This window comes from Cyprinus carpio, chromosome B23, assembly GCF_018340385.1.
Source record: "Cyprinus carpio isolate SPL01 chromosome B23, ASM1834038v1, whole genome shotgun sequence".
NCBI classification, from domain to species: Eukaryota; Metazoa; Chordata; class Actinopteri; order Cypriniformes; family Cyprinidae; genus Cyprinus; species Cyprinus carpio.
The window spans coordinates 5,955,644-5,979,500 of NC_056619.1; the positions used below are offsets into that span (position 1 = coordinate 5,955,644).

The 23,857-nt window shown below is 36.8% G+C and overlaps 3 protein-coding genes across 3 annotated transcripts in view; 1 reads left to right on the forward strand and 2 right to left on the reverse strand.

Annotated features, from left to right (window-relative positions):
* The window catches only part of LOC109066995 (microphthalmia-associated transcription factor-like), a 41,599-nt gene extending 38,061 nt beyond the window's left edge, over positions 1–3,538 (forward strand). Inside the window, exons 8-10 of the mRNA XM_042750386.1 lie at positions 50–125; positions 265–412; positions 2,247–3,538. Of these exons, the coding sequence (XP_042606320.1) occupies positions 50–125; positions 265–412; positions 2,247–2,627 (605 nt within the window). The 3' untranslated portion in view covers positions 2,628–3,538. The remainder of the gene's footprint in view (positions 1–49; positions 126–264; positions 413–2,246) is intronic.
* Positions 3,539–6,310: 2,772 nt separating this feature from the next.
* On the reverse strand, positions 6,311–12,435 carry LOC109066122 (2-epi-5-epi-valiolone synthase). Its single transcript, XM_042750387.1, has 5 exons — positions 12,181–12,435; positions 10,113–10,746; positions 8,586–8,825; positions 8,241–8,493; positions 6,311–6,721 (listed from the first exon to the last, which is right to left on the reverse strand). The coding sequence occupies exons 1-5, from the start codon at positions 12,357–12,359 to the stop codon at positions 6,630–6,632; spliced, it is 1,398 nt and encodes a 465-aa protein (XP_042606321.1). The 5' UTR covers positions 12,360–12,435; the 3' UTR covers positions 6,311–6,629.
* A 3,555-nt stretch (positions 12,436–15,990) lies between these two features.
* LOC109066123 (transmembrane protein 106C-like) lies at positions 15,991–21,808 on the reverse strand. The gene is made up of 8 exons (XM_042750735.1): positions 21,652–21,808; positions 21,060–21,299; positions 20,116–20,179; positions 19,504–19,663; positions 18,999–19,139; positions 17,782–17,831; positions 17,642–17,695; positions 15,991–17,288 (listed from the first exon to the last, which is right to left on the reverse strand). Exons 2-8 carry the CDS (start codon positions 21,262–21,264, stop codon positions 17,132–17,134), a joined length of 831 nt encoding a protein of 276 aa, XP_042606669.1. The 5' UTR covers positions 21,265–21,299; positions 21,652–21,808; the 3' UTR covers positions 15,991–17,131.
* Between the last annotated feature and the right edge of the window lie 2,049 nt (positions 21,809–23,857).

Sequence of the window (23,857 nt, forward strand, 5' to 3'; positions counted from 1 at the left end):
TTTATAAATACAAGTGTGTAATATAACACGCATTTTTCATCTGTTTCAGTTGAGAGGCGACGGAGATTCAACATTAACGATCGAATCAAAGAACTGGGGACTCTGATTCCTAAATCAAATGATCCGTAAGCACCGCAGTGTTCAGTAGATACACACTTACACATGAAGCAGATGAATACATGCTGTTATCACAGCAGAGGCTAGTGCTGTTGATAGAGGGTTTGTCAGATGTGCTGGTGTCAGCTGCTTGTGTGTGTTGCTCAGGGACATGCGCTGGAACAAGGGCACTATCCTGAAGGCCTCTGTGGATTACATCAGGAAACTTCAGAGAGAGCAGCAGCGGGCCAGAGAGCTGGAGAACCGTCAGAAGAAGCTGGAACACGCCAACCGCCACCTCATGCTCAGGATACAGGTCAGTTCAGACACATCAACACTTAACTATACAATACAACTGCAGCATACAGTGGAATGGCATACAGAAATAGTACGCTGTCCAAAATTACCCTTCTGAAAAAAGAAGTGAACTTTAGCACATGTACTGTATTATGGGAAAAAAACACGCTTTAACCATCTGGGTCTCTTTTTTTTGGATCACACTTCAAAAGTGACCAAAGCCTTGAAATGTATAGCTACTATTTTTTCCCTTGGTCATTTTTTACCGTAAAGGTACCAAGTGTTACTTCTTTTAGATTTCAGCCTTTTAAGATATTCAAATCATGTCCATGATCATTGTTGTGTGTTCACATAGCTAATGTAACAACAGTCATCTCATTCCAATGAAGCTAAGATTTTTTAAATGTCAAAATGTCAATTTTGTTCAGTCAAAAGTGACCGAAGAGGCCCAGATTAATAGAATAGACTTGAGGGCCAGTTCACACAAAAAACAAAATCCTGTCATCATTTACTAACCCTCAAGTTGTTCCAAACCTGTATGAGTTTCTTTCAGCTGCTGAGCACAAAAGAAGATAGTTTGAGGAATGTTTGTAACCAAACAGTTAAGACGTTGACTGAAGTCAATAGGTATAAATAATGTGTTATCTTCAAAATATCTTCTTTTGTGTTTAACATAAGAAAGAAATCCAGTGTATTTAAGTGTATTAAGAAACAATTAAGTGGCGTTTTTTTTTTCTTCATTAATATTAAATTATCCACAAGTATTTTTTTAATTATACTTTCAAGATTTAAGTGCACATTAAGTACAATTAGGTGTTTCTTTTTCACAAGGGTCAATTTCAATGACTAGAACTAAATATTGTAGAAAAAGCATTTTCTTCTAAGAATTATAAAAAAAAAAAAAAAAGTTTTTAAAGACACTTAAAAGTCACCTTGAATTGAAATTCTCATTTCATTATGGAATGTTGCATTGTTTATTATAAATTGTTCATCATTATTAAAAAAAGGCACAAGGATTATTAACCAGTTTGTATTAGCCATCAATATAAGAAATTTTTGCAGTGACCTTCAACCCAAAACATATTCTTTCAGTAGTCACAAATAAAGAATAAAGAAATAAAGAAACCACAGTACGTTGAAAAGAACCGGAGGCCAAAAAAATGAAGGGTTGTATGAAGTTTAGATCGAGCTGGAATGTGTGACTCCTAGTTGAGGGTATAAGTCGTCTTTTATTTCCTGAATCAAATTAAAAATAACATGGCTTGGCAAACGATATATTCGGATAATGTGTTCTTTCCAAATAAATTAATACATGTCGAAAATATCCTCTCCCTTCTACCACGCGCTCTCTGTTCTCTGTGGTGCCTCCTCATAGCAACAATAACTGCAGCAATTTCAAGAGCAAAAATAGTTTAAGACATGCTTTTATTGGGCGTTAAATAATGGCGTAAATTCCATTAATTTGACGAGCGCAAACGTTAGTAAAACGCATTGCGTGATTCATTTGAATACTCTCCTTCCATAAATTTTGCGTCTGAAAGGGAAATGCCTAAAAATGCATATTCAATAACTGTGTCCACGCCTTTTCAGCACTGATTCATCACTGCACGTCTTTAGTAAATCCAGTATTATTTTAATGCCAAAAGACGGTTTGCATTGGCGCAAGCTGTTAGTGTTATATTTTAAATATTTAATCATTTTATTAATTTATATTTTTAAATATTTTCTAGATTTAAATTGTATGTTTGAATCTAGATAAATCCAGAAAAGTGTCAATTTGTAGATTCATTAAGTTAGTTACAGTATATGTTTCAGTTCTTGCTTTGTTGTCTATCCGTTGCATGCTAATCCAGGAGCTGGAAATCCAGGCTCGTGCTCACGGACTGGCCGTGACTACACTAGCAGCCCGGCCCATCAAACAGGAGCCGGTCCTGGGCGACTGCACCCAGGACATGTTCCCTCACGCACACCCGTCTTGCCCCGACATGGGCCGCTCCAGCACCCTAGACCTAAACGACGGCACAATCACCTTTAACGACTCTAGCAATTCCACCGATGCTTATGGTCTTGTCCCAAAGGCACATGGCACTAAACTCGACGACATCCTGATGGACGACACATTGTCATCTGTAGCAACAAGCGACCCGCTCCTCACCTCCGTCTCGTCCGGAGCCTCGAACGAAAGCAGCTGTAAGGACAGCGTGAACATGGAGGAGAACGAGCATGTTTGTTAGTGCAAGGAAACCTTCGTCTGGCTGTTCAGGGCCGCTGGTCATTGTCGTGGTTTTCCGGAAACACCATTGACTGCTAAGGAAGAAGCACAGCCTGTTTTGTCAAGTGCGAAATAATATTATTTTTATGTTTACACTCATTTTATTTTATTGTATTTTAACCTTATTCCAGTTTCGTCTACCCAAATTTCATTGTGTTATAATAATATCAAAATAATCAAGGTCAGTATCATAAAAAGATTGATTTGTGTAACTTCACATAGGTGTATTAGAGAACAATTTAATCAGCTTTGGGACAATATAAAAGTGCACTTGAAAGGTGATTTCTTTGGTTGTACAGTAGTGTGTTTGCACACAGTTTAGAAGAATATTTCTCTTTTTTTAATATATATATCCTTGTGAAGGAGTGACTTAAGCAGAATGCTTCCCATTTAACGTGTAGATATTAAGTGACAGACAGTTGATGTTTAAAGGGTTAGTTCACCCAAAAATGAAAATCTGCTCAGGTCATCCAAGATGTAGGGGACTTTTTTCTTCAGTAGAACAGTAAAGAAGATGTTTAGCAGAAACCGTGGTCCTTGGTGATTCATAAAATGCGAGTCAAGGTCTACCATCACTTTGAATGTTGAAAAGCGTATCAGGCAACTCAAAATTAAAACCCATGGCTCCTGACGATATATTGAGGTCTTATGACGTGAAACGATCAGTCTGTGATTTTCGGTTCATGAATGAATAATTCTTTAAATCAGACTGAACCGTCTACAACAGTTCATGGCTCAAGCAGCACAGATTTACAAGTTACTCAATCAAAACTCACTTTCAAATGTCCAATAGTCACTCCGACTGAAAATAAGCCAAAATAGCAGCGCGTACCTGCTCCTATGATGAACTGATTCAGTGCTCCAGTTCCTCAAGATGTTAGTGTGTAGATGGTTGTATCGCCGATATGAGCATGCATGAAACAAGCACTTGAATGAAGGGGCCAAATCAAAGTTTATATGGTTTCTCATTGTAAAAAGGTGAAGGTTTCATTTTTGGGTGAAATGCTCCCTTAGCATAGCTGCATTAATCGTAACTAATTCATAAATGTTGTGAAAATTTCTGTTGAATGTTAAGGAAACTTTTGAGCAAATGCTCTACAAATCGTATCTTCCAGATGGAAACGCACACAACCAGTAGATGGACAGAGTATGTTTGCTACGAGGCTGATCTGAAACAGCTGACCCTAAACTTTTTCATTCCATTATTAATCGTTGGCAATATTCTCTCAGTATTAATGTTTCCGGTCCAGGAGAATTTCACGTAGCGCGGTGGATTTGTGGAATAATCTTTAGACCCAGAGGCTAAAGAAATGCACATGTGGAAGGACAGTTTTTGCACAGCATTTGAAAAATCCAACAGATTTCCAGATGTCCTGTGGAATGTGCCAAGCAATAAGCAATATTCAGTTTTAACTCTGCTGAAAGCCTTCAAAAACTCTTCTTGTGGTTATATGCAGTGCCTATATAGTTATGCAAATGTATTTCACCTCATGCATTTCTCATAAGATACCCTGAGGATGCATTTTAACACAGTGCATAGCTTGAAATAATCCATAAGAATGTGAAATCATTTCTTAACACATATTTGATGACTAAAGGAATAGTCATATAGTAATTCAAACTTCAAATTCAAATGTATCACCCTTCAAACATTTTTTAATCTAACATTTTGATTCATTTCTGTTTTAATAGGCCATACATTTTAATTACAATGTCCAAGGTTTTCTGTTTTGTTTTGTTTTGTTTTTTTTATGAAAAAATCATTTTTTAATATATATATATTGAGGGTGAAAACACTGGAAGTATGATAATATGTTGAAGATAAAAAAAAAAGACGAAGGAAAAAATATTTTATATTTTATCCTAACACTTGTTTGGGTTTTTTAATTCTTACCTGCTGTAAAATGACTGAATATGTTTGTAATAATAAGCTGTACTGTTACTGTATATTTCTACTGTGCTCAACTCAGATGTACTGATGTTTGCCTTTGAGTAGCATCCAATTTGTGCCACTATTTTGATCATGTAGGTGCAACTATTATGTGTTGTTTAATAGAACTATGCAAAGATAACTTTCAGATGAGAAATCAGCCTGTGTGTAATGGAAAGATGTTGTAAAGATGATGAGTTTAGCGTTGGTAACACCACTGTAAAGTGCCTTACATTACAAATCTGTCACTTAAAGCAGTAGTTCACCCAAAACTTTCTCTCATCAGTCACTCATCCTTGTGTCATTCCAAACATTAAGGACATTATTTCTATGGTGGAACACAGAAAGAGATATTTAGCAGAAAAATCATGCTGCTCTTTTGCATACAATGAAAGTAAATGGGGACTGGGACTGTTTCCACCACAAATTAAAAAATAATAATTAAAAACATAATTGCAGCTTAATTTGCCACAATTTTAACTTGTTTTCTTGCAATTCTGAGATCAAAAAGAAACATAACTGTTAGATATAAACTTATAATTTTTAGAAAAATGGTTAAAAAATGCAAAATATAAAGTTTCTTATAATTTTCAAATTGACATCTCGCAACAATTTTTTTTTTTTTTTTTTTTTTTTTTTTTTTTGCAGACTAAAAAATAAAAAAAGGTAATTACGAGTTTATGTCTCACAATTCTGAGTATGCTTCTCAGAATTGAGATTTTGTCTTCCATTTCTGCTATTGTTCCTGAATAAAAAATATAAATGGTAATTGCATTTTTTTTTCTTGCAATTCGATAATTTTTATCTTACAATTTGGACGTTTGTTCTCAGTTTTGTGAGTTTATATCATGCAATTGTTTGTTTGTTTCTGCCACAAAATTAAAAATAAAAACTTTTTTTTTTTTTGTGAATCTGAGGGGTGGGGTGGGGGATCTCAGAATTGCTAGAAAGTCACAATTACCTATTTATTTTTTGTTCCATGCTTCCACAGGGACTGCTAATTTCCAAAAAGGACAAAAAAATAAACCCCAAATTTGTAAAAATGTACAGTACATGGGTTTGGAGCTACATGAGAGTAAGAAGACGATGTTCCTAATTTTCTATTTTGTGTGAACTATCCCTTTAAATGAAATCTTCTGTTCTATATTTGTGATTTTAGACTTAGTCTTAGACTGTGGAACCTAACGGGTTCGGTCCTCGGGTGAAGTAGAGGGGATGATATCTCAGTAGGACCACCGAACCTAGGTTTTGATCAGGATTGTATTGTATTCTGGCTTAAAGCTGAAGTGTCTTGAAGCACTACAAAACTTCCTCTGAATGTAATGTTACACAGTGTTGACTACTAAAATGTGGCCAAATTCCAAGTGGAGTCTAAATATGCAGTGAAACTGTTAAGTATGTCGTTGTGAATTTATAGCAAAACTGGCTGTTGCAATTTTTTTTTTTTTTTCTGAGCAATAATTCAGACAATCAGGTAACAGTTAAAGCACAAGGCTCCTATATGAATGCATATGTATCAGTGACGTCGATGAAAGGTGCCTTCAAAACAGGCTTCTGTGGAACTTCAACCAAATATCTTTTAATAACAAACACAAGTCTGTCTTTTATAGAAGTATCTTGGCTAGAAATGGCTTTCGTTTTGTTAAAATACTTTTGTTTTATATTTTTGAAGCTTAACCAAACATTATTTAAGAAAGGACTTAAGATAGCTTGTAATGTTGATTTTTTTTTTTTTCCTTTACAAAGCATTAATTTCCTATGAATTCAGTTCTGGAAGCCAGCCCACTTTAAACCTGTTGGGAAAGTCACCTTTCACTCTTAATGTGAGCTTTATGAGGAAAGTAGCATTTCATTGTTGGGTTTTAAAGCTTGTCACGTGTATTGAGAATGAAACTGTTACAGACATTGAAATAAAACTGAGTGGTTTTCACAATTTCTGGAGGTTTCATTCATGATTTGATGCGTTTCATTTTGCAGCACACGTGTTTTTCTTGGTTCAGGAATATAATCAGACTCAACATTTCCTGTGGTGTGTTATTCTGGTTTCATGGTGGTTTCACACTGTTCATCACACCATTTCTTGAACGCTTGACACACAATGCTCTCTTCTGTGTCATTGAAGATTCCTGCGGGGTATATGAAAAAGACAGACTGAAGGAAATGAAACAAACTACAGTATGTCACAGTCTTATGGTGCTTTGCTAAAATGTGCCCTGAGCACTTAAAGTTGGACTAAACTCTTAAAAATAAAGGTCATCCACTTTTTCCTAATGTTGAGATCAGAAGTAAAGCAATGGAAAGACTTTTTTTTCACAACTTGGCACTGCATCTTGTTATCAGAGCATCTTTATTGTTTGGTGTCTGCATAGACCTGTGTTCGCCTCTCTCGCTATTTACAGTACACGTGCGAATCGGTGGGCGGGGCTAGACAGGCAGTGATGTAGAATAGGTGGTGGGGCTAAAAAAGGCAGTGACGAATAATTGGTGGGCGGGGCTAAATAGGCAGAGAAACAGAATCAGTGGGCGGGGCTAATCAGTCAGTGGTGTAGAATCGGTGGGCGGAGCTAAACAGGCAGTGATGAAGAATTGGTAGGCGGGGCTAATCAGTCAGTGGGGTAGAATAGGTGGGCGGGGATAAACAGGTAGTGATGTAGAATCGGTGGGTGGGGCTAAACAGGTAGTGATGTAGAATCGGTGGGCGGGGGGATAAACAGGTAGTGATTTAGAATCGGTGGGTGGGGATAAACAGGTAGTGATGTAGAATCGGTGGGCGGGGCTAAACAGGTAGTGATGTAGAATCGGTGGGCGGGGCTAAACAGGTAGTGATGTAGAATCGGTGGGTGGGGATAAACAGGTAGTGATGTACAGTAGAATCGGTGGGTGGGGATAAACAGGTAGTGATGTATAGTCGGTGGGCGGGGCTAAACAGGTAGTGATGTAGAATGGGTGGGTGGGGATAAACAGGTAGTGATGTAGAATCGGTGGGCGGGGCTAAACAGGTAGTGATGTAGAATCGGTGGGTGGGGATAAACAGGTAGTGATGTATAATCGGTGGGCGGGGCTAAACAGGTAGTGGTGTAGAATCGGTGGGCGGGGCTAAACAGGTAGTGGTGTAGAAGCAGGCGTTAAACTTCTTCTGTGGGGGCGGTGCTTATCCACACTATTACATCATAGCGTAAAACATTCCACAAGCTGTTGTTTTGGCAGACTGCCTTCAATATAAGCTGTTTATAGACTAATGAGAAAGTTTTGATTTCTGAAACTTACAGGATGTTTTTATAGCACAATGACCTCTTATGTCAAAAGATCAAGGGAATTTTGATTTCTCAGTTCATGACCCATTTTAAATCTTTTCAACAAATGACGTAGTGTTTCATTGTCTAAATTCCGTGCTTCACATCACTAAAATACACTGTGCTACTAGCATACAGTCAATGTGTGTGAGGACTGGTGTATGGTGGTAAACACTTCTTATAGAAAACAATTATTAGTAAATTCTTAATTTCATTATACACCATTCAGATGACTCCTTACAAAAACACTATTTCCTAATGTGTAAAACTGTTTGAATTTGCACCAAACTACTGAATACACCTTTAATGTTTAAGGGCAAAAGTGTAGTTCTTCTTTTTATGTTTCACATACTTGCTTTTCCTAGCGCTGTGGGTAGAGGCGTTCTCAGAAATCCTCCTGAGTGCTTGAGTCGTTCAGTAAGGGACTTCAGTACTAGATCCAGAGTGCAGTCTGAATGCCACACTGGAAGATCTAGGCTCCGCATACACACAATGATACGTCTTTTCTCCTCTTCTGTCAGAAAGCCCCTTTCGTGAGCCACATAGACCATGAAAGCCATGTCAATGTTCACCGCCTCTCCATGAAGAAGCGCAGGAAGTATTTTCTGTATCAAAGAAAAGAGTGACTCCAGTTATTAGAGTAATTCAAGTCTGACACACAGTGTGCAGTTTTGGTTTGAGTCCTAATATGCATAACCATTTCAAGCTCTGGACTGATGATATGGCCAAAGTCCACCAGCCGGTCCAGGTCATCCTCCCACAAGTTTGGGGCAAGTTCCTCCAGCATGGTTTCAATGGCCAGTCTCGTGGATACACTCGCTGCGTCCCCATGTATATTTTCTGGCATTCTCCCTGATGATTGGAAACTGGAGTCCAACAAATGTCTGCCATCCTTCTCCAAAAGTTCAAAGAGTCCTCTGTGTTTCATCAGCGCCATCTGTAGGAAATCACCAGCATTGGTAACACAAGACCTCAATTAGACTTCACAATAAAAGTCTGGGTTTGGTAAGAATTTCAAGTGTTTTTCAAATAAGTCTGCAAGGCTATTTGATCAAAAAATATACAGTGAAAAAAGTAATATTGTGAAATATTATTACAGTTTAAAGTAGCTGTTGTCTATATGAAAATATATTCTAGAATGTAGTTTATTCCTGTGATGCAAATCTGAATTTTCAGCATCATTACTGCAGTCTTCAGTGTCACATGATCCTTCAGAAGTTGGTTTATTTAAAAAAAAAAAAAAAGTTTTTCCTGTTTATTTCCTGCTTGTGAAAACTGTGGCTTTTTTAGGACTGTTCAGTTAATAGAAAGTTCAGATTAGCAGCAATTATATGAAACAGAAATCTTTCACTATATCTCCCAATTGCACAAATTTATCTTTCACTATAAATGTCTTTGTGGTCACTATTAATCAACTAAATGCATCTTTGCTGAATACAATTATTATTTATTTAAAATTTCTTTCTATTTTATTTTTTAGATTTTAAAATCCTATTTGTTTGTTTGTTTGTTTATCTGTTTGTTTATTTATTTAAGGCATTATTGATATGGCATTACATTTGTGCCAAAGGTACTGAATATAACAAAAAGACTACATTTAGAGAAAATAAAAACACCTTAAAAGAGATAAATACTTTAAAGTTAATATTTTAGCTTTAAGGGGATAGTTCGCCTTCAGTTGCTGGTCCCCATTGACTTCCATAGTATGGGGGAAAAAACAATATGCATGTCAGTGATGACCAACTGAAGATGAACTATCCCTTTAATCTTAAATAAACACATCTTTTAATATATATTTCCACCAAACACAATGTTCAGAGTGTATGCATTTATTCAACACATCAAAATAAGTGTACTTCTTTAAAGCACAATTAATTAAAAGATTATTATGATTATTAAAACTGATTTAAAATGTACTTTACTACGAACATTATTACAAAGTGTCCATTTTTAAAGTGTGCTTAAGTGTGTTAAGAAAGTGAACTCTCTTTAGGTACACTTAAGTAGCTTTTTATTTAATTAATATTACGTGCAAGTACAGTTTTTTTTTAAATATACTTATAAAATTTTAAGTACACTACTAGTGCACATTAAATATAATTAAATGCACTTTTTTTTTTTTTACAAGTCAGTGCATGAACCATAAAATGCAATGTAGATGTGTAAAATGCGAACATCTGAGAAACTGTCCAGTATTGTATTGCCATCCATGCAGTACATGTACCTTCAGCATTTCAGCCATTCCATTAGAAATATGGCGGCGTGGCAGAGTGCAGAGGAAACTCCTGTCCAGGAACGCTGCCACGGGTGGGATGTATGACCCTAGCTTATTTTTACAGTTGGCAAAATTGACCCCAGTCTTTGCCCCCACACTGGCATCAATGTAAGCCAGCAGAGTAGTAGGGACACGGATATACGGAGTACGTCTGCGATACAGTGATGCAGCGAGACCTGTGATATCCAGACACACACCACCACCGATAGCAATAATGGGCTCCGTACGGCGGTCAATCCCAAACTTATGGACCTCCTCCAAGATTCTGGTCACTAGAGTCATGGACTTGTTCTCCTCAGTTGTGGGTAAGGGAAGGATCTTGTATGTCACTCCTCTCGCTTGGAAATATGCTGCCACCTGGGAGCCGTATAGATCATTAACAGTCTCGTCAATCACAATGAATCGCTTCATTACTTCACTGTTGTTCTTAAGGGCCTGGAGCTCCGTAGGGCTGGAGATATGGCCAAACAGTAAGGTGTCATTGCTTGCATCCAGAAGCCGCTCACACTGAACGACTCGATAGGTGAAGACGACAGGACTGACCACTGTCCATGTGACTCCATCTTCTGATGAAGACTCGTAACTGTGGGGACAAATTAACCATAGGCCTACTTTATTCAGTATTTCAGCAGAAGCTGAATGTCAAACAAAATCACTAAGAAGTACAATTCAGCATACTTGTATAAAAAAGTAGTCATATGGAAATAATAATTAAAGCCCTGTTTCACATGTAGCTATACTTTGTACTTATTATAGTAATTACAATAACTGGGTAATAACTTGGTACTAACCCTAAACCTATTTTTATTTCTGTGAGTTACCTTAGCCAGTACTTTCTTAGGTTTGTACACTACACAGTTGCTCTTCATTATACAGTACATGTCATGCATTTACATATATTTGTAATTACACATTTGTATATGAACTTTAAATGTAATATCACAACACACAGTTAAAAGTATTAATACATTATTCAAATTATTAATTAATGTTACGTGTGCATGTAATTCACATGTGCTTTAGTATGTTAGTCAACACATCAAAATGAGTGTACTTCAACAAAAGATAAAAAAATTTTTTTTTAAAACCTTTAATTTGATATTACTACAAAGTGCACTTTTTAAAAGTGTACTTAAGTGTGTTAAGTAACTCTCTTTAAGTACATTTAAGTGGCCTTTTATTTCATTAATATTATATTATCTGCATGTACAGTTTTTTTTTTTTTTTAAATATACTTTTAGGATCGGAAGTACACTACAAGTGCACATTAAGCACATTCCTTTTTCTCAAGGGATGCTTAAAAAAAACATTGTATACATTTAGATTGTTTTTTTTTATTTTTATTTTTTATATGATACATCTGTACCATGTTTTTTGGACAATTGCTGTTGTTTTACCAGGTTTGGGGGGAATTTACCAAGGTAAAATCACATTTATTTTTGGTAATACCATTTTGTTTGGACATATACCCGTTTTGCCAGTTTCTTGTGTCTTTTTTTTTTTTTTTTTCACATTCCATTTCATGAAATGTCCAAAAAGACTGGCAAAACAATGGTACATGTACCATAGTAATACCATGTTCTATGAAATAGTACCATAGTGGTGCCATGTCATTTTTTGTAATATCTTGAATTACCCTGTGAAGTTGTGGTGTATAGCCTGTATTAATGTACCATGCCAGTACCATTTTTGTAAGATCAGAGAATAGTGTCTATTAAAGACTACAGACACTTTCCCCCACTTACCCAAAATACACACACTGTGAACTTGACCTCATGCTTTCCAACTGTAAGATCAGTTCTTAAATTAGAAAAGCACTGCAACATGAAGTACACAACTCACTCTTGCTTTCAAGGTTAACCGATTACAAAAAGAAAAAAAACGATGAAAAATATTCTATTTTATTGACTGTATTCTGTAATGCAAAAACTCAACAGTTTCATTCAGCCAAGTTCTATCCCAGTATGTCCAGCCCGAACCAGTAACATCAGAATGGTAATCTTGGTGATACACTCACATCCTGGCGTCTGACAGTCGTCCCTCGACACGCTGACAGTCTGCAGTCTGTCTGCTCCACGTACAGTCTGCATGCACCAATCTGAATTTAGTCACATGATCACAGGCGCCGTCACTGATTTCTGAAGCATGAGACATATTGAAGTTGAAATGCGAATGTTGCCGACTCGTGCCAAGCATATAACAGTAACTGAAGCCACTGCTGAGGTGACGGTGGAGGGTGGAAGTGTAGGCATGCTATAAATAGATTTACAGTAAAAGATCTGTATGGAGTCCCGGCTCAGCCACCAGGCCTTTCGACTCAATGTTCCCATGTTCTCCAGGAGTTGGTGTGGTCCCTGGTTTACTCTGCAGGTAGGGCCAATGAATGGATGTGTGGACTATCCATTGGACTGGACATGGTGTTTCTGGGACGCTGGGATAGGCGCCATCATCCCCATGACTCTACAGTACATAGGACAAGTGGCTTGGAGAATAGATGGATCCATATATAATCATTGAAATGAAACAATGAAAATGATTGAACATCTTCACTCTTGTGAAAGACCTTCAGAATATGGACTTTATTTATTACTACAAAGTACAACCTCAAATCACATACTGTACTTCCACAAACCAGACAAACCACTGGTCAGTGAATATGAATGCTAACAGAAATATGTGTGTTTTCAGATTCTTTTATTCATGCAGGATCAGTAGATCTGTTGGACCAGCATTCATGGTGTCCATGTCACTGACTACACTGACTATTGGATCAGTAACATTTGAGGTTTATGAAGTGCTACCCGCATTGCCCTCCAGAGGGCATCAGTAAACTTTAGCTGACATTTCAGGGATGACTTGTTTTTGTGTAACAACCCAGAAACCCTGGTTCCCGCCACAAAAGAATTTTCAGCTTTTGGCTAATTGCAGAAAATAAGCTCTGTGAATGAAGAAAAAAGTTAACAGAATTTATTGGTAACAGAAGAATTGGATAATTGGTAAATGAATACTGTTCCTTCATTATTAAATAACTACATGGTAACAAATGTGTAATGCAATATTAACATTCTAGTAACTACTATCAAGAAACAATAAGCTGATTAACATAGTAAGCCGCACTCGATCTTCATTTTAGAATTATTTATGCATTATAAGCTTAAATTATGAAAGTGTATGTAGTTCTATAGTAGTTCTTGGGTAGGTATGAAAAAAAACTGATTAGCTAGCACATTCAAGTGAGTTAATAACTTGTTAACTGGAGTTAATAGTAGCTACTAGAACGTGTCACAGGCATTTGACCAAAAACCCATTCAAAACAATGGAACTAAATGTACCAAAACACTAACTTGTTTTTGGGTTTTAGGACTCCTTTCTGCAGAATATTCAGACTTTGTAATGGTCATAAGCAAATCACAAGACATCTTATAAGGCAGAAAGACATGTAAAGGTTTTTACTATCTTACATTCACTCATGTATCATAAAGGTGGCCACTGGCTCAATTTACCCACACTGACCATTTTTCATGCTTTACACAACAGATAAGTCAGACATTCACATTTTGGTTCAGTTGTCACATCAGAGAATAGGATAGCATCAACTAAGCCGTAATTTGTATGAAAATTCAACTTTGGACACAAAATAAATCCTATTGCACATATATCCACCATGTACTTATATTAAATGATGATCTCAGGTGGGGGACTATGTTCAAATATTTTGGGAATGCCCCAAAATACAAGTGTATCAGCAGGGGGTTAAAAGGGAGATTAGTAAAGTTTATGAAATTACTAATTATGCAATTAGTAAGGATATGAAATACCAATGCACCAAGTATTTTTTCCCTGTTTAATGGTTTCCCCTCTGATCAAATCTCACCTGTTTGTACTGCATATATTATTAATAGCAGCTAGGAAGATAATAACTGTGAACTGGATGAAGATGCACCAACCTACTTTGACAGAATGGACACAGAGACTGAATCAGATATATATATATATATATATGAGAAAATGACTGCTGAAATCGGACATTTTCCAACAGACCTGAACACTAATCGAAACATATTTGCTTGGTCTTTGAAATATTGTCAGGGGCTTTTTGTAGTTTTTTCTTTTTATTTATTTATTTATTTCAGTTGCATATGCTTGTTCCATTTTGAATATATACTTGTCCTATCCTTATTATTTTTTTTTTGACTGTTCATATTTTAAGTAAATGCTATGTGTATATTGTTATGTTTGTAAAAAGTTTCAGTTCAGAAAATAAAAAAATAGAAAATAAAATAAAAATAATGATATCGTCCTGAAAATGCAGTCACATGCTTTATTTTGTTGCCTAAAACCAGAAGTGACATTTACCCTGGTTTCTCCTGCATGAAATCACAAATGTCTTTAGTGACGGTGAATAACTGTAACTCCGAGTCTTTTAGAAGCGTGCACCATATGGAGTCAGGAATCAAGCACCGATGGAGAATCTCCATCCAGGATGATCTGCTCTGATCTCCAGACAGTGGAGAGGCTCTCAGCGGTAGCAGACCTCAGATATCTCCATCGCCAGCTCTATCAGCTCGCTGGCCTCATGACAGGAGTTCATGAAACCACAGTCAAAATCCACCTTACAGCTGCAGCAGTCTTTTCCTCTGGCCGGCTCATCCGAGGTGCTGTAATACTTGTAAGAGGGGAAGCAGCGGCCGAACGCTCGCTCACAAGCGTCAGGAAGCATGGCCATGACGTCACAGAAGCGGCAGTAGAGGCAAGCCAGCAGGAGGGAGGCGCAGTCATCTGGAGAGATGCAAATCAACAAATAAACATGTTTCAGAGACTCTGGATTCAACTGTGAGCCTTGCTTGACTGTGCAGAACCTCAAATCACAAGCTTGAGTGTTTCCAGGGAATGCTTGCTAGGTGCTTCTGGGTGGCTGAGAAAGTCAAGATCCAAATCGTCAAAGTCTAAACTAAATCTAGTAGTTTACTATATTTGTTTTGTGGGCCTGGTCTGAAGCCCGCTAAAAGGTCTAGAACAGTCCCTGGGTGGCAATAATAATGAAACAATGCTTTAGCAAACACTACTAATAATTTATTTGATGGAAATGACCCTTTAAAATAGAAGTACAGTGGCTATAGCATGGCACAATCATACTATCATGTCCAAAATGCATGGTGATACCATAGTACAGTACTTTTTGTCAGTGCTAGCTGCATGAATACTTGTAAAAGATCATATTCACTTATTTTTAATGAACATTCCCTTGCACATTTACTTTCAGAAGTGCTGGTCAACACTACATTATTTATTTTTGCAGACATCCGTGCTCTGAGTTAAGTGCAGGCTGCTCTAATTACACTGAAAATGGCAGCAATCAGTCGTTCTAGACGGGATGAGAGATGTTTGAACCTCTGTGCATGCTTTTATCGGCACATGTGATTTTAGCACATGTGTGGCTGCACAGAATCAGACTAATGCCACGTGTAAAGCCTTACAGACAGGAACTCTCTATAGGTGTGTAATTATATCAAGGACTGTTGGAGCAGAAATGGAGCACATTAGAGGTGTTTTTTTTTATTAATTTCTGTTGGAGCAGTTTGGTTTTATTGCTACTAACATGTTTTACAAGAGTAACTACAATAAAGTTAACAAAAAAAAAAAAAAAAAGAGAGAAAAGTCAGGCTATTTGCAAAGCTTTGTCCTACTGAAGTGAAACTGATGATTTATATTCAAAATGTTGAATATGGCATGTGGTGATTGTAAAAACGGTGGCTATGCAAAAATACAAACATATTGACAAAAAAAAAAAGTTTATTTATTTTTGCAAACTCACAACAAAACCTGCTTTAAGCATTTTTATTACCATTTTATTTTTCTCAGTTCATACAATGAAAAACACAATCAAATCTCAAGGCACGATAAGGAGATTAAATATAAAAATAGCAATAAATTATCCAAAATGTGCAACTTCAAATAGAAACAAACGCCCTTCTTAAAAATCTACAAAAAAAGGTACAAAAGCTGTCACTGCGGTGGTATTTATTTATCTATTTATTTTTAAAAGTACAGCTTTGCACATCTTTTACATGTAAACATGCATATTGGTATTTTAAAGTTATATATTAGCACCAACCGTGTACATATTAGTCCCTATATTAGTACTTTTGAAAGGGTACAAACCCAAGAATAGCTTTTGTACCTTTTTTTTCAGAGTCTAAACCAGTAAGCTGATTCTGGTGGTCAAAAACTTGGTGAAAGCCCTAATGTTTGAGTGAGAACAAAACATCCTGCCATTGTACATCGAATGTCCTCAATCGCAGTTTTCGTGGCATCACAGAAGCACACTACCGTTTTGTAACAGTTCCCTCATTCTCAGTATCACACTGCAGTCTGAACACTTTTCAATTCACAACAAATCAAACCCTATGAGAACACACACACACACACACACACACACACACACACACACACACACACACACACACACACACACACACACACACACACACACACACGTCATTTGTTCTGACACTTAAGTCTTTGGACTGATGGATGGATCTGAGTTGACTGATATTGCTGAATGTGTCAAAACCCATCGATCGGAGAAATGACTTGAAATCTTTGGCATTGCAGAGACATTTGCATAAGACTTAATCAAGACTGTACAAAATATTTCACAGAACAGCTCATACATCAAAGTGCACCTCATCAATGACAACCCATTAATGAAATCTCCTTTTTTTATCAATCACTGCAAAATTATATAACACCCTTATATTAGACTATCGCTTAACATTACAGACTTTGTTTTTCATTTAGCAGTTATCACACCATCATCATCTGTACTGAGAGAACAATTCAAGCAATATCTTACACCACAGCTGCTCTGTTCAATGGGTTCAGTTTCAGTGCAGCACAAAATTTGGAGTCAAAATTGGTGAAACTGAGCTGCCATGGAACATCAAAAGCGTCCGCCGGCTGATGCTTCACCCGAGCGGTTTCCCATTCAGAGGGACGTGAGGTTTAGACCAAACCAATCCTGAGGGCTGGTGGATGGTGGAGTTGGCGCCACAGTCGATGTAGCGGTAAGCTTCCAGTGTGTTCTGTGCCGCCCGCACCATGTAGGAGGTTTTCACAGAGGTCCTGGGGTGTGTAAGAGAAGCGGTCAGGGCCATTTCATGAAGAACTTAGAATAACACTCGACATACTCAAAAAAAGAGGCAAAACTTCTTAAGGACCACATTTAGTGTTGCTCGACAAAACTTCACAGGTAAAACCCAGTTATTTCAGGAGAAATCCATGCAATCTGGAGTTGTGCTTGTACATTTTGTTTGTGTTCAAGCTGATCACACAAATAAGTGGCATGGACCTTTTCTTGCTTGTGACCTTTCGTCACGGGACTGTAACTTTAAGCTTCACTTCACCTCCAGCTTTCAAATGTAGAACAACAGCAGAAGACAAAAAAGGATGTGAAAACACAGTGATGAAATACTTACTGCAGAAACACCACAATGTTGTGGACCTTGATGCTTGCCATGGTGCAAAAGGCACTGAGAAAACAGTGAAAATATTTCAAAAACAGAAGATCAGATACACAGGCTTGTTCTTCCAAAGAGAACTGATTTCTGATACTCACTAAACGTAAGAGAGACTTCCTCCAATCTCCATACTGACAGTGAAGTTGACCTGCATTAAAAAACAACAGCACATCTACTATCCAGTGTTTAACAATCAGTGTCTGTGTCATTTCTCCCACTTAAGGATTGTCTATAGTGTTCAAAAGTCTGGGGTCAGTAAGAAAGTGAGAAATTATTTCTTTACTCAGCAAAGACATATTAAATCGATCAGAGGAGACAGTACAGATATTTATTATGTTACAAAAGATGTCTTTTCCAAATAAATGTTGTCCTTTTGAAATGTAAAGCTGAAATTTACTCACCCTCAAGCCATCCAAGATTAAGATGAGTTTGTTTCTTAAATAGATTTGAAGAAATGTAGCACTGTCACTTGCTCATCAAAGGATGCTCTGCAGTGAATGGGTGCCGTCAGAATGAGAGTCCAAACAGCTGATAAAAACATCACAATAATCCACAAGTAATCCACACAACTCCAGTCCATCAGTTAACATCTGGTTAAGAAAAAGCACAGGATGTTAACTGATGGACTGGAGTTGTGTGGATTACTTGTGGATTATTGTGATGTTTTTATCTGCTGTTTGGACTCTCATTCTGACGGCACCCATTCACTGCAGAGGATTCGTTGTGGAGTTGTGTGGATTACTTGTGGATTATTGTGATGTTTTTATCAGAAGAAACAAACTCATCTTGAATAGCATGAAAAAAAAAAAAAAAAAAAAAAAAAAAAAAAAAAAAAAAAATATGTATATATATATATATATATATATATAAATTTATATATATATATATATATATATATATATAATTCCTTTTATTTTTATTTTTATTTTTATTTTTATTTATTTTATTTATTATAATTTTATAATAATAATAATAATAATAATAATAATAAATGTTTCTTGAGCAGCAAATCAGCACATATCAGAATAATTTTCTGAAGGATCATGTGACACTGAAGACTGGAGTAATGATGCTGAAAATTCAGCTTTGCATAATAAATTATAGAAATAATTATACATTTTAATATATATTCAAAAAAACCGATTCAATTCTATTCTATTTTTTATAATAATATAATAACCTATCACTGTTTTTACTGTATTTTTGATCAAATAAATGCAGCCTTGGTGCGCAGAAGAGACTTCTTTCAAAAATCTGACCAAGCATAAACTTCTGAACAGCAGAAAACAGAAGTTGGGCTCATCACTCATCACACCTGTCTCTGGCTGAGAGGCTGAATGTGGATGATGTTGTCAAGCTGTTGAGATCCGATGACCGTCTTCATGTAGAGCACCTGGCAGCTCACGCTGTCCACCCACACCGTGAAGAAATTAGAGTTGCTGAAGTTCAGAGAGCTCTGTAAACAAAACAAAACAAAACAGCATTCAGTACAGTTCAAAGCCGAAATTTGTGTTTCTTTAAAATATTTGTCTGACTGGAAGCAAATAATATCAGAGCTTAGTTTTTTGCACATTATACAATGTTTTAATGTCCAATTTAACAATTCCAGACTTGAACTCTATCGCTCCCAGCATATTACAAGATTCATTATATAAGTTATTACATATGAATATCATTTTATGAAGGGGCAATTTTGATTCCATGTTATTTTTCAAACAACAAGGCTTGAGAAGAAAGGCCTCGGGACAATTTAAACCAGTTTTTTTTATTATTAATTAATCCATCATAAAAACTAAAAAAAGACATATAACAGAAATCACCGTCATGTTGATGATCACTTTGCTGTTGTTACGGTCGAAATGCACAGTCACAGAGCGAATGCCATCATCAACAACCAGCACAGGACGTGGAAACAGGAAGAACGCCACCAAAGAAGACGCCAGCAGACACAAAATCACTGACAGCACCACATATAACTTCCTGCCAAGAGAAGAACTGCAAAATCAAGAATCCATTTCTGTCTGTTAAGACATATTTCAAAGAAACGGAAAGTTCTGTCATCATTTTCTCACCCTCCAGTTGTTCCAAACCTGTACGAGTTGCTTTCTTCTGCTGAACACACACACACACACACACACACACACACACACACACACACACACACACACACACACACACACACACAATATTTTGAATAATGTGGGTAACCAAACACTTTCTGGTCCCCAATGACTTCCATAATATTTTGTTTCCATGGAAGTCAAGTCTTTGGTTTGAAAATATCTTCCTTTGTTTTCAACAGAAACTCACATTCAGGTTGGGAACAACTTGATGGTTTGCAGATGACATCATTTTCATTTTTAGGTGAACTATCCCGATTACAAACATCAAGACTGTTTCCAACAGAAAATGCTCCGCGTGTGATAACATACGTTCTCCTTGGCTGTAACCGTTGATCGCTGTAGGGGATCAGAGCAACTAACTCATTCATCTGCCCTGAAAGAGAGAGAGAAATAAACCGTTCAGACCAAAGTGCATGTGGTCATCTATACAACCTCATGACCTCAATCAATAGCACAGACTATCTGCTTTTACACAACACCTTACAATGGATCTGATCATTGAGTTAAATTGCTTCAGAATTTAAATGCAAAGTAAAGACTTTAATATTTGGATATCATTATTATTATTATGAAGTTAAACACTGAACAGTTCAGTCTCCCTCATTTACTGCTAAGGTTAGTTAAATTAATTAAATGCCATATCAAGAACTAGAGCATTTCTGTACGTATGGCTGAAGTTGCATATCGTTATTTGTTTATTTATTGTGATTTAAGTATCTATACATTGTGTATTATTTTTTCCAACATGTTTATGAATCGTCTTGTGATTCAACGTGTCTTACTGACTCTTAAAAATACAAATGTGCATTAAAAGACAACAAAGAGGAGCGTGAAAGCAACCACTAGCTCTCGTCTCTGTCCTTTACTGCTAAGTTGATTACTGCCTGTAACACATAATAAATAGACAGAGCACACACACATATATATAGATTATGTAAATAAAAATGTTTATTTTGGAGGCGATTAATCGTTTGAAAGCACTAATAATAATAACAACAACAACAACATTAGAATAAATTGTGCAGATGCATTACAATAATGAGAATTTTCTGAAAAAAAAAGCTCATCCTTCACGGTGTAAAAGTTTTTCTAATATTGAATGATTATAATAGAAGTCATTCTAATACTGGGATGACTAACTCTGTGCATAAAACTTCTTTTGTCTGGTTCGTTTAAGCTGAAATATGACCTGGACATGCTTTCTCCAGATCCGTACACTCAGATGTAAGATGTGTGTTTTTTGACACCCGCACCTGAAGGGATGCGTCCGGAACCCTGGCAGGTGGGACAGGTGATGCTGTCTTGGCCTGTGAACTCCACGTATGGGAACTGAGCGATGTCCTCCTGTCTGTCCAGACCGTCTAGAGAGTCACCCCCCCCCATCAGAGAGCCCTTGTGTCCGGCCCTGCTGTGACGGGACAGGAGCGAGCGGCCGTGCCGGCCCACAGATGCACCCATGAGAGGCACACACCAACTCCAGCCTGAACCAGCGACTGCAGACAGATGAACACGAGTCAGTAAGAGCAGTGCTGGGGAGGAACTACTGACACGTGACAGAACTGCATCATTTCATTACAAAACAAAGGTTACGCTTTATTTTAAGGTGTCTTTGTTCCAGTGTAACTATACATTGAAGTACTGAGTAATATTAATTAACTACATGCACTCACTATATGTTTAAGGCTTGGCTTAGGGTTGCTTGCGTGTAATTATGCATAATTTATTGTTATTATAATAGTAAGAACATGTAACATATGTAACAAGGACACCTTTAAATGAAGTGTTACCCAAAATAAATAAATAAAGTATAGGTCGAGCTCGTGAGACTGAGAAGGCATCGCTTACCTTTATTAAGCTGAACAGACACACACAGATATCAGCGCTGCTGCGGTTCGACTCCTCTCAGTTGTTTGTGTTTGTGTCTCTCTCGGTCTCTGTCTGAAGTCAGTGGTCACTAGATCGACTCTCTACCGCCACCTGCCGCTTTGGAGATCAACTGCATACGGTTTAATATACGATCAGCGTGTCATAATCGGAACAAAGCTTCGGCTACTTACTGAACAAAGCTTCGGTTCCCTGGTGGACAGAACAGTGTAGTAAAGCTGTACAGGACAGAAATAAAGCATTTAGACAAATTAAAAGAACTTATTTATTTGAGGATTTTATTAAATATAAGAAAACACAAGCTGAGGTCAGAAGGACTGTTCGTGCTGCTAAAAGAAATACTGGAGAGATTGGTGTAGTACAACTGGAGATGATGTTGATAATAAGTGAAGTGGGGGGACAATAAGAAAAATGGGTGGAATATATAGAAGTCAAACTCTTCCAGTTTTAAAAAATGATAAGGAATAATAGCAGTAACCGACAATGAAAAAGCTGAAATGTTGGCTAAAGTGTTTGTCAGAGTTCATAGTGATGATAATGTATCAGAGGAAGCAAAAAGACTTAGAGAGCAGAATAAGAATCAGCACCCAGATGTGATGATTAAAAGGAATCCTTCTGGAGACGCTTTAGATACAGATTTCACTTTATATGAATTAAAACGAGCTCTAGGTGGAGTTAAACATACATCTCCTGAAAAGACTAATATATAATGATCAAGCATTTGACTGAAGATATTTAAATATGATTTTATGTCTGTTTAATAGGATTTGGAATGAGGGAAAGCTTCCACCCTCTTGGAAGCATGGAATAATTGTTCCAATAGGTAAACCGGGTAAAGATAAATCAAACCCAACTGGTTATAGACCAATTGCTTTGACTTCCAATTTGTGTAAATTGATGGCGAAAATTTATTATATACAGCTAAACTATGTTCTGGAAAGTAAAGGACTTATGTCACCATACAAAGTGGATTTCGGGAAGGGAGAAATACAATGGATGCTGTGTTAAGCTTGGAAGCTGATATCAGAAAAAGCTCAAGTAAATAAAGAAGTTCTGGTTGGGGTTCTTTTTGACATTGAGAAGGCATATGATATGCTTTGGAAGGAGGGCCTTCTAATAAAACTTAAATGCATGGGGATCGGAGGGAAAATGTTGGATTATGGACTTTCTTTGAAAGAACAATACAAGTAAGGGTAGGAGTAGAGTATTCCAAGCATATAAGATAGATAATGGGACACCTCAAGGAAGTGTTTGTAGTCCAGTGTTATTTATATAATGATAAATGATTTTAATAATCTTAAAATAGGTATATTTGCAGCGATGGGGCAATTGGAAAAGAGGACGTAATATTATTTGTTTACAAGCAGTGGAAGCTGTTTTATGGGCAAATAATGGGGCTTTAGGTTGTGGATCTCAAGTTATTTTTTGATAGGTATCCACAGGCGCAAGTGGCGCAGTTAAATACCTTGATGGATGGATCAAAGACTGACTTTTGCTACTCATGCTAAAAAGTTAATAGAGAAGTGTAAAACAGGAGTTTTACACTTCTCCACAAAACATTCAAAAAAAGAGCTGTTTTTATGAATGTTTTGTGGAGTTTTTGATAGGTGTCCACAGCGTGTGGCGTTTCGATTCATTCCAAAAGGTTCGTCTTTTCAGTAACGACGATATTTTATTGATGAAGCAGTGAAATCACCAATAATAGTGGGGTCACGTTTCAGGGATTTCACTTTCATTGTTTGTTTATCTCTGGCGGACAAAGCGGGTTCCAAATGGGAAAATTTGGTCTTTTCCACCATCTACAGGTGCTGGTCATATAATTAGAATATCATCAAAAAGTTGATTTATTTCACTAATTCCATTCAAAAAGTGAAACTTGTATATTATATTCATTCATTACACACAGACTGATATATTTCAAATGTTTATTTCTTTTAATTTTGGTAATTATAACTGACAACTAAGGAAAATCCCAAATTCAGTATCTCAGAAAATTAGAATATAACTTAAGACCAATACAAAGAAAGGATTTTTTAGAAATCTTGGCCAACTGAAAAGTATGAAAATGAAAAGTATGAGAATGTACAGCACTCAATACTTAGTTGGGGCTTCTTTTGCCTGAATTACTGCAGCAATGCGGCGTGGCATGGAGTCGATCAGTCTGTGG